This window comes from Sinocyclocheilus rhinocerous, unplaced genomic scaffold (genome assembly GCF_001515625.1).
Source record: "Sinocyclocheilus rhinocerous isolate Xijiao unplaced genomic scaffold, SAMN03320098_v1.1 scaffold1522, whole genome shotgun sequence".
NCBI lineage: Eukaryota > Metazoa > Chordata > Actinopteri > Cypriniformes > Cyprinidae > Sinocyclocheilus > Sinocyclocheilus rhinocerous.
In genome coordinates this window covers 119,567-130,265 of record NW_015637563.1, presented here as the reverse complement: position 1 = coordinate 130,265, position 10,699 = coordinate 119,567, and the positions used below count along the sequence as shown (strand labels likewise).

General features: G+C 38.3%; 1 protein-coding gene and 1 long non-coding RNA gene across 4 annotated transcripts in view; both read right to left on the bottom strand.

Annotated features, from left to right (window-relative positions):
* Positions 1-1,391: 1,391 nt before the first annotated feature.
* Positions 1,392-2,019, bottom strand: LOC107749061 (uncharacterized). The gene is made up of 2 exons (XR_001640989.1): positions 1,746-2,019; positions 1,392-1,656 (listed from the first exon to the last, which is right to left on the bottom strand). It is a non-coding gene; the product is annotated as an uncharacterized LOC107749061 (long non-coding RNA).
* A 339-nt stretch (positions 2,020-2,358) lies between these two features.
* The window catches only part of LOC107749052 (TATA-binding protein-associated factor 2N-like), a 15,532-nt gene continuing 7,191 nt past the window's right edge, over positions 2,359-10,699 (bottom strand). For 2 of the 3 annotated variants that reach the window (XM_016564103.1, XM_016564102.1), the window contains exons 6-9: positions 6,687-6,799; positions 4,853-4,982; positions 2,995-3,029; positions 2,359-2,447 (exon numbers count right to left, since the gene is read on the bottom strand). In XM_016564103.1, coding sequence (XP_016419589.1) covers positions 2,374-2,447; positions 2,995-3,029; positions 4,853-4,982; positions 6,687-6,799 — 352 coding nt within the window. In that variant the 3' untranslated portion in view covers positions 2,359-2,373. Of the gene's footprint in view, positions 2,448-2,994; positions 3,030-4,852; positions 4,983-6,686; positions 6,800-9,706; positions 9,864-9,936; positions 10,012-10,699 lie in introns of those variants that run through there. The other variant, XM_016564104.1, reaches the window with a different exon arrangement.

Genomic DNA, 10,699 nt, shown 5'->3' with positions numbered 1-10,699 from the left:
CAGAACTGCGATTTTTATGGGGTCTTTCCTTCTTGTGTGGCACTAACGGCTCCTCTGGAGAAACTAAGCAAGGTGCCCATAATCACACATCTGAAAGTTCAGCATGTCTTTATATTGTCAAGAACATATATAACACGCCTTAATGGTACGACTCATTTCAGTGGTGTCTTAAAAGCAGTCATAGAAACGGACCTTCACATCTACAGGTAAAGTTACAGGGAATTTCTTACATTAGAATGAGGGTTAGGCTTTTATTTCTATCTTTTTTTTAAATTTTTTTATGAGGTGCACTCATAAAAAGTATTTCACTGGCTTTTATTCAACGAAGCAGAGGCTGGTATTTGATTAAAGAAACACAATGATCTGCAATCATGACAGTATACAGTAATTCTGATTTCAGTTATTTTTAAAGCACTTACATTAGGGTTTTTTTTGCAGCTTAATGTTGCTATATATTGCATACCGTATGTTACGTGCTTTGCGTATGTGTTTGCTCCTCCTTCCTTTGCGGCCTTGCTCTCAGGTTCCTGATTGGACGTGTCGCCTGCCAGTCATCGTGACGTCGTCCTCTTCGCCCAATCTGCTGTCGCCCTGCCGGTTTAAAAGTTCTCCCGCGAACCTCGTGTGGCGGCGGTGTTTTGGTTTGCTGAAATGAGTTTTGTACCCTACTCTCTAATGCTGTGTCTAGCACTTAACTTGCTGTGTATCCGAGTTACAGTTCGTTTATTCCTTAATTAGGGAAAAGGGAACAGGTAAGCATATCGTATCATAAACAATTTGGTTTTTAGTGGTAAGAGTAGGACATTTAGAGGACTTGGGGAGCTTTATGTGAATCATTTGATTTGATTGTTTTCTTTGATTTGGGTGCCACTCAAGTTCCCTTTCCCTATACTAGTGATTATTGTTTTTGTGATAACCTTAGTTACTTCCATTGTTCTTTATTATTTTCATTTCAGCAATTGTAAATAGTGCGTCACACAAGCATTTTTCTTGTGGCTTCGGCTTAATGTAATAAATCGTCACTTTTGAGCTTCATTCGTGTGTTTATGGTCATTTTTCTGCCCGATTCAATCCACCCAGCAATAATTTACTTTCTAAGTGTTACGATCCAACTCCTAGACCTTTAAAGTTCAAAACACAGAACAATAAAAAATAAATAAAAAATCATAAAGACAACAACAAGTAAGATCAAAAGGGTGTTTAATATTTTTTGCAAAAAGAAAATCAAAAACAAAAAAGAAACCAGTAAAACTGTTTGAGTTGATTGATTTTTACAAAACAATAAGCATTTCACAAATCTATCACACTAAACGCCGGATTCAACGAGTCAGGAAATTAAAAAGTAACAAAACTAACATCTGGCCCCTCCCCCTTCACCCAGAGCAAAATGACCCTTTAAAGCTGATCTGTGGCCAGTGCTGCCACTTACAGGACTGAAGCTGTACAAAGTGGCAGAGATCAAATTCATCCCGTCCCCTTCACTCAGCCCCTCAGAGTAGATTCAACATTTATGGGAAAAACTGCTCGTTTCAGACAGTATATGCTCATGCAACAGAAAGGACTGCGGACACAAACCTCTCCCCCCACCCCACAATAAACACCGGTCTGGAATGGCTTCAGTACGGCCGGCCCCGTCTCTCCTCTCTGTGGTCTCCCCTTTAGGATGCAATGGAGACGAGCATTACTCAAACATCAGAGAACTCGTGATAACTCTGACTGACTGCAGAGCTGAGGGGTTTCATTACCTTCCGCCCATCTTGTATCCTCCGCGGTCTCCACCCCTGAAGCCTCCTCCTCCTCCTCCTCTGCCGCCTCTGAATCCGCCGCGGTCTCCTCCGTACCCGCCTCGACCGCCACGATCTGAAAGTCAGGAGGAAATCACAGCAGTGAAAGTGTGGTGGATAACTTCTGCTTGACATGAAACGGCACTCACAAGACACTTCCACAGAGCAGGGCAAACTAGGGAAGCTTGTTTCCACCAGATCAGAACAATTCAAAGGATTTGAGACTGAATTCTGACTCCTCTGAAGGGGGAAAAGGCCAAATTACCTTAAATTTTGAAAAATGAATCGAGATTAAAAAAAAGAAAATTATAATAATAGACAAAAACTCAAAATTGAGATGTAAACTCCAAAAAAATAAATAAAACATCTCACAATCCACTCTACTCATTTAAGAACTGTAAGATTTCCAAGTCTGAGTTTACATCTCGCAATTCTGACTTTTTCCTTTTGCAAACGAGTTTCTCACAATTGTGAAATTAAACTGAAAATAGTCAGAATTTAAGAAAAGTCAGAATTCAGGATACGACTTCATAGAGCCCTCAATATTCATGCCAACTCAAATAAAATCACTGCTTTCTCTCTACGATGTTCACACTTTGAACTTTAAGGTGAAGTGTTTTCTGCACTCACCTCCATCATCCTTCTGACTGTAGTCTCTGGCTCCTGAAAAACAACAAGACACGAAAGGGAAACACAACTTTGAGAACTTGAGAAATAACATGAAGTCATGAACTTTTATTTCACCAAGTCTATGAACACAATTAATAAAAACCAAACTGCTTTGCTATGTAGATTTGACCTTTACAAGTGACAGTTTACTCTATGCACCAGTGTGTCCAAAACTGCTGCACCATTTCCAATACCTTTGTACACCAGAAGAGATTTTCTGTGAGACTAGCAAAATTAAATGAGAAGTATTCATCTAAATCACGTCTCATCTTCACCATGTGCACAGTTGGCATCCAGAACACTGGCATTTAATTCAATTTCCTCATGCAAGACCATCTTATAGAGTAAATCTGGGTAGCTGTTAGACTTTAGCCCACAAGAGCATTACCAGAGAGGACAGCAATAAAGACAATAAGGTGATGTTCCTTTGGGTTGACATAAAATGGTGGCTCAAGAGCTCATTTGTCAGCTAATCTTTGTTTCTTTTTATTTCTTTTTTTAAATCTCCTTTCCCCCACTGAGACAGATGCTCATCACTTACCACCGTAATTTTTGTAGCCACCACGGTCACCACCACTGCAGAGGAAAAATTGAAGATATGATGGCTTTCCATTGTTGAAACCTGGGAGCGCAAGGCTCCCTCTTTACCAGTATTCCTTTCATGGTTTACTACTGAGGAGGAAACGGCTCCCATTGACAGATAGGTTAAAGATGATGGGCCAAATGTACATGAAACATTGCAAATTGAAACCAAAGGAGGCAAGCCTCTTTCCCAATTAGAATTGCTTTTTTCTGATTGAACGTCAAGATTTGATGCGACTAAAACCAGAAAAGAGCACGGAGGACAACCTCCCTGCTCCCTCTTGAGTTCTTCATCAAGAATTTACTCTAGATTTGAGCGTCTAACTGTTGTGGCACTCGTGTAGACGAGCACACATTTTCCTTCCATTATGAGTGCTTATGAGCTCCAATGGCTGAGGTCCAACTTTAATTTCACTCACTTTGATACCTGTAGTATAAAATGTAGACCGGTTAAGACAAAGAAACAACACTGTACAGACACCGATTCATGTGGAGCGACTGAGAACTGTTCCTTGCAGCAGAACTTTCCAATGTGAACACTCTCCCAAAGGGAAGGAGGGAAAACTGATGGAGACTAGTGCTGGGCGGTATGACCAAAAACTTATATCACGGTATTTTTCAAAATTATACCGGTTTCACGGTACATGACGGTATTTTTTTTCATGCATGACCGGGTGTTAACCATATTTTCTACTGATTAAGAGAGAAAATACTGCAGTATATTGACTTAGAATGCCCTATTTTACTGTCATGATGAGTGAATATTGTCAAAAAATACCACACTAAATAGTGACTAAACATTGACCCCTTTAATGTTAACCAGGAGTCACTCTCATTTATAATCGCGGCATCGTCTGATAAAGTGGATATTTGTGGTGGTCAATGTGGATATTGTGGATGAGTTCTTCTGTGTCATCACGTTCTATTAGTTCTACAGCTTCAGTTTCTGAACTTTCACGCTTAGTAACACATACAGCTGTTCCCTCACCACAGTGCAACAGTGAAAAGAAACCCGTTTCAAACAGTGTCGCGTTCCGAACGTTGTTTAAGCGACATACACCGGTATTGCGGTATTTTAAAAATTAATATAACAAAAATAAACACCGGTATTCGGTATGAACCGGTATAGCGCCCAGCACTAATGGAGACCAGAAGAAATGAGCTTTAAAAACTGCATTTCAACCAGGTTCCAAATCTGCATTAAAGGCTTCAGTGGAAACTTAAAGACTGTTTTGCCTTTTCTTCAAAATTTGAATTTAATTCAAAAGGAAACCTGAGAAATGCATAAAAAAATAAAAAAAAGTGGACAAAATGCATTACTTGGGGCTCTCCTACACAATGTCAAGATTTCACCATAATTAGCCAGGTTTCCGATCAATTCTCATGTTTAGACTGACCTAAATCAGACTTTAAGCTCTTACTGATTCTAGAGCAGATGAAACCTTGAGGGAAAATATCCACACGTGACAATTATGCCAATCTTTGTGTTTTTTAGCTATACCGTCCTATATGTGATGCATGGAGAGTAACCTTACCGTTTTAGCCTAAAAGCTATTTATAAGCATCATACAACTAACTACAATAAAGTTAATAACATTCCATTGGGTGGAGTGTCACGTTATAGAAACAAACAGATGGAGGGTCCATAAAGAGTACAACCAGTTCAGATAATAAAAGTAGACAAACCTCCTCTTGTGGTATAAGAAAAAATATTTGGGTTATCCACAGAGGAAAAAAATAAATAAACTTTTCAGGCCTATGTGCATTGTTGATTGTTAACAGTGTGTGGTGATACCTTCTGGGGTGGGCAGACTTACCCCATACCGGAGGGTGGGCCACCGCGGCCACCTCTGTCATAGCCTCCGCGGTCATAACCCCCACGACCTCTGCCCCTGAAACCCTCCGACCTGTCCGAGCCACCTTCGTCGCCAAACCTCCGGCTATCACCTGAGGAGAGGGGGAGAGACGCGGTTTTGGATTTGCTGCCAAACATTAAAACCTGGTTTCACAGGGCACAGGTTAAGCCAAGATAAGGCCATAGATTAATTAGGACACAAGTATCTTTTATAAACAGGTCTTAAAGGGTTAGTTCACCCAAAAATGACCTCATACGTCATCCTCCTGGAGCTGCTTCTGTGTACAACAGTGAGCGCAAGCTAGATTAAAGTGATTATTATTAAGTTTTGAATATGGATATTTTTTTTACGAAAAATGCATCGTTTCGCTACAGGAGGCCTTTGTTTACCCCCCCCCCAGAGCCGTGTGATGCACTTTTTATTATGGATGCATGCACTTTATTTAACTTCTTTTGGACTGATGCACTGCAACACCCGCTGACTGCCATTAAACAGCTTGGAAGATCAAAGACCATTTTTAATATAACTCCGATTGGATTCATTTGAAAGAAGAAAATCATACACCTAGGATGCCTTGAGGGCGAGTAATTCATGGGTTAATTTTTATTTTTGGGTGAACTAACCCTTTAAAACACACACACACACACTCTACTGGTGTGCATCTTGACAAAACAATAGCATAGAGATGCACGATCTTGGATTTTCGCCAATATCCGATATGCCGATATTTTTCCAACTCATTTTGGCCGATACCGATATATTTCCCTTTGTTTTGAAACACCAGGTCTCTCCTGTACAGAGATTATAAACAAATAATTTTTAATTTTGGTTAGTTAAAAACTTACTTGTTAGAATTAAATAATCGATTATTGAAGTTCTTCAATAATGAGTGTACACTGAAAGCTGAAATCAACTATAAATCAATCACTGCTTTTATTCCCCCACAGACAAACGCAGTGGTAATCTTAACATTGTATCTGAAGATTTAACAATTATAGATGGTCTAAAGCAAAAGATTTTCAATTAAAAAAAAATTGAAAATCTTTTAGAGCTCCTTGTATTGAAGTTTTCATAATCCATTTGAAAAAAATAAATAAAAAAAATACATTACACGACTAAAATCTGTATATATAAAATTACTTAATTTACAAGTGTCATGTTCGTGATTTTTATTTATGTAAGCTATAGCTTCTCACCTTTAATTCAAAGCATACTTGTTATTTTATGAAGTTGAGTACTGCTTTATTTAATCAGAAACAATCTTAACGTTATTGGTGTATTTAACTTTAATTTTATTATAAGAAGGCCAATAGCACCCCCTAAATAAATAAAATGCCTTACCGGACCTGAGGGAGGCTGCTGCCGCTGCTACTGCAGGTGTTATTGACAGTTTACTCTACCGTACAAAGGACGCATCAGTCTGTACATGCATTTTTCGATTAAATGCAGTGATCCAAAACAAATCATCACTCAGGCAAACGTTTGCTTCAAGAATGACTACACTGCTGAAGTCTTATCACTATCACACCCTGAGCACGTGAGCTATTCATTTTATCGGAAAGGCATATCGGCATAGTTTTTCATATCGGGCCGATGCCGAGGTTTACATTTTAAGCCATTCTTGGCTGAATCCGATATTGTTCTAAGGGCACTTGCATAGATCAGTCAATGCAAGTTTCTTTCAGTTAAAACAGCCCAGACATATTTTAGTCTGGGACTAGGCTTAAGCAACTTAAAAAAAAGAGATCTGGATTTAAGTCTATGCAAGATATGAAGCAATAAATTACAAAATTACCTTCATTGCGTCGCGCATATCCACCTTGAGACCCCCCGTACGCTCCTCCGCCAGCACCTCCTCCTGACTGCTGTCCATAAGATCGCTGCTGTCCATACGACTTGTCACCATAACTGCAGTGAGACAATGGAAGAGGTTTGACAATTATGGGAGGGTAACAACTAGGGGTTGAACGACTTTCACGATTTTTTTTTTTTTTTTTAAGTCGACTTTTATGTGATGAAAGTCGAGTCGAAGTCGACTAGTCGCAGATGACGTCATTGAGCAAATAAGTCTGGAGCTGTGACAAACACCTTGTGCACAGCTATGGCATATGACGCAGCACTGCCCACATGGCTACTGCTCCTATAACAGCTCACTTTTAACAGTTCTTTTGTCTTTGGCTCGTTGTATTTCTCACAGATTTCTGCTCGTTCTAAATCAGATACCCAGGGATTAAAGTTCCGTCGCTACGACGGATTTCCGTCAGTTCATAAAGATCATAAAGATCATTCCTGAATGATTCAGCCGTTCGAACGAATCAATTGAATGAATGATTCAGTGATAAATTGCCGCCACCTGCTGGCGGATATAGTTTCATTTTTAGCGTATCATTTCAGTTATTTGAATCATTTCTGTATTAAAAATTTTATATTTAAAATTTAAAAGTTCAATTTCGAGCATCCAGTAATATAATCACATGTCTTGTGGAGAGCTTTCAGAGTATTAATTTATTTGTCATTTTAACTGTTTGGAAACAGAGCATAATGTGGAATTCCTTCAAAGACTGTTGCGCCCTCTATAGGACCAGCTACTAGTCGACGTCAAGCTTAAAGCATCATGGCAGAGCATTGAATTTGACTAGTCGATTAGTCGGTGCAACCCCTAGTAACAACAGATTTTCTGGTGCATCATGATCCTTGTTGACCGTTCAAAGATGCTGGTCCCGCTGACAGCAGCCAAATGACCTTGTGGCTAGGGATGCACCGATGTATCGCCCGCTGATATTTATCTGCCCGTTTTTGATTATTTTAAAGCCATCGGCATATTGGAAATAGCATGAAAAGGGCAGATACCAATGGTTTATTAATTAACTGCATGGAGACAATGAGGTGCATGTCTGTTGCATAATCCAACGTTTTTCTCTGGGCAAAAAATTTAAATACATACAAAACAAAATACAAAAAATCTGTACAAAATATAGTTTGTCAGACGGCATAGCACAGCCTATACAAATGTGACACTGACACATCCAACGAGTGAAATGAATCATAGGTAAGTCGCATTAGCAGTGCCCCGGCGTTAGTTTACCCGAGGAGATGTCACAAACCACCAAGCATTAGGCCTACATTTAAGTGAAAATGATTGGCATGTAATATGCAGCTTTTTGTGTGTTTGAAACCAGCAAAAATGGCAGGATAGTGTAGAACACGGAATCACAAAAGCTCACATCACGCACCTGCAGCACTTCTATGAATGAAGAAAACTGAATAAAACTATATAGGCTACATAAGGAATATATAGGCCTATACACTAAATATGTTTCACTTAAATCATTAACAGATTAACAAAACGAAAGAAAAAAAAAATTGTGCTGAGTTTCGGTTCATTGTAAAGTGCTCCGAATTTCACATAAAGGAAACAGACGGCAGAAAACCGTTTTCTTTATTTTGCAAAAGCGTTACAGTTTTGAATGATGTTTTGCCTCAATGCGAGTTAGTAGTATATTTTTATTTAATGCCATGTCAGCATCTCAGGCTATTTTAATGGCAAAAACGATAAAAAAAAAATAATACATGTATGATAATGCGAGTGAAGAACAAAGCCTATTGTTTACATAAATACTTTAACATCCAGATACGTCACGAATATGGAAACATTTGGATTCATGCAGAACTAGAGTGGTAGGCTTTTTTTTTTTATAATTTGTGTTGCGTTGACAGTTTTTCCTTTTGTTTAGTACACTTGGTCAAAATCTAGAAAAGATGCTGTACTGACTATGACTAAGAGCAAGCACCAGATCAAGACTTTTTTCCCTTTGAGTACAGAAAACGCTGTACTTTATTATTATTATTATTATTATTATAGGCAAAAGTAAAAGTAAAAAAAACAAACCAAAAAAAAAAAACCTTATTAACCGGTCTTTTTTCTACTCAAACCGGTTTCTGAACGTAATACAGAGGAACGCAGGAACAGAAACGATCAACAACCGATTCTGCTTGGAGTGAACCGATAATTTTTAAGCCCTGCTTTATACAATTGACCAATATCCATATCAGCCAATAGTTGTTTGTTAAAAGCAGTATCGGCCAAAAAAAATCCTATCGATGCATCCCTATAATTTCATATGAAATAGAGCGGTCTCTCTCACATATAGCTAATCAGGCCAATCAGGAGCAGAATTTCACATTGCACTGTAGTAATAACTACGATGGTTACACAATTACAGGGCTATGCATTCTGTGGCAGAAACCAGTGTTTGGCATATGAAAAATGCTGTTTCCGAACACTTCCTGCAGAAACCCTGTAATCAGCAGAGTAAACATACATGTCATCAATAACAAGAGTTTGTTTGTGTTTAACGCCATTCCAGCTTCTGTGGCTAGTTTCATGGCGAGAAATATTATGGCTGAATTATATCATGTTTTTACAACTTATTTTTGCTAAACTCCAAAACTGTATTTGGCTTAACTTGGTTAAAAATCCCTTCAAAAGAGTTAACTTAATAAAAAAAAGTTTTCTAACGGAGTTAAAACCAGCACAATCTAATAAAACATGCTTAATGGATAAAGGGATTCGGCAGAGAGAACATGTTGGAGGATCTTCCCCTAGCATTAAAAATCATCCTGGAAAGACCTATCATACAGCGGGCATAAACAATCTGGTCCCATCGGTTAGAGAATTGATAGAAATGTCTTTTTCCAACATTGGGACTAATTTCATGGAGTTTATTCATTCTATATAGATCCCACTCGGTTTGTCATTTGTCATCAATAATGATCGAGACAAGATGTGGCTATGACAGAAGTCCGATCTCTCACCCAGATGAGGATTCGGATCCCTGCTGTCCGTAGCTGTCATAGCCCTGCTGCTGCTGCGGCTGCTGCTGCGGAATGGATTGCTGTTGCTGCTGCTGCTGCTGCTGCTGACCATAACCACCAGAGGAGTAACCCTGAGACGACTGGCCATAGCTCTCTCCTTCAGGAAATCATGTCCATTACACACCATCCATCATTAAACACATTCATAAAATCACTTATAAACCACATACCACTAGGCTGTCCATAACCACTGTAACTCTGTCCACTGTAAGAGCCGCTCCCATTACCCTGACCATATCCCTGCTGAAAAGACAAAATCATTAAGCGCCAACATACACACATATACATACAAATATATACACACACACACATATACACTACCATATGTGTGTGTGTGTATATATGTACTGGGATCAGTAAGACTTGTAATGTTTTTTTTAAAGAAGTCTCTTCTGCTCATCAAGGCTGCATTTATTTGATCAAAAATAAAGAAAAAAACAGTAATCTTGCAAAATATTACAATATAAAATAATGGTTTCTATTTTAATATCCTTTAAAATATTTATTTCTGTGATGCAAAGCTGAATTTCCATCAGCCATTACTCCAGTATAAACTGTCACATGATCCTTCAGATTCTAATATGCTGATTTATTATTAGAATTATCAATGTTGGCAACAGTTGTGCTGCCAAATATTTTTTCTTTTGGAAACTGCGATACTTGTTTCAGGATTCTTTGGTGAATAAAAAGTTAAAAAGAACAGCATTTATTCAAATTATAAATCTTTTCTAACAATATAAATCTTTGCTATCACTTCTAAACAATTTAACACATCCTTGCTGAATAAAAGTTTTAATTAAAAAAAAAATTTACTGACCACAAACTTTTGAACAATAGTGTATATTGTTAGAAAAGATTTCTATTTTAAATAAATGCTCTTCTTTTTAAAGGGGTCATATGATGCAATTTCATTTTTTCCTTTCTCTTTGGAGT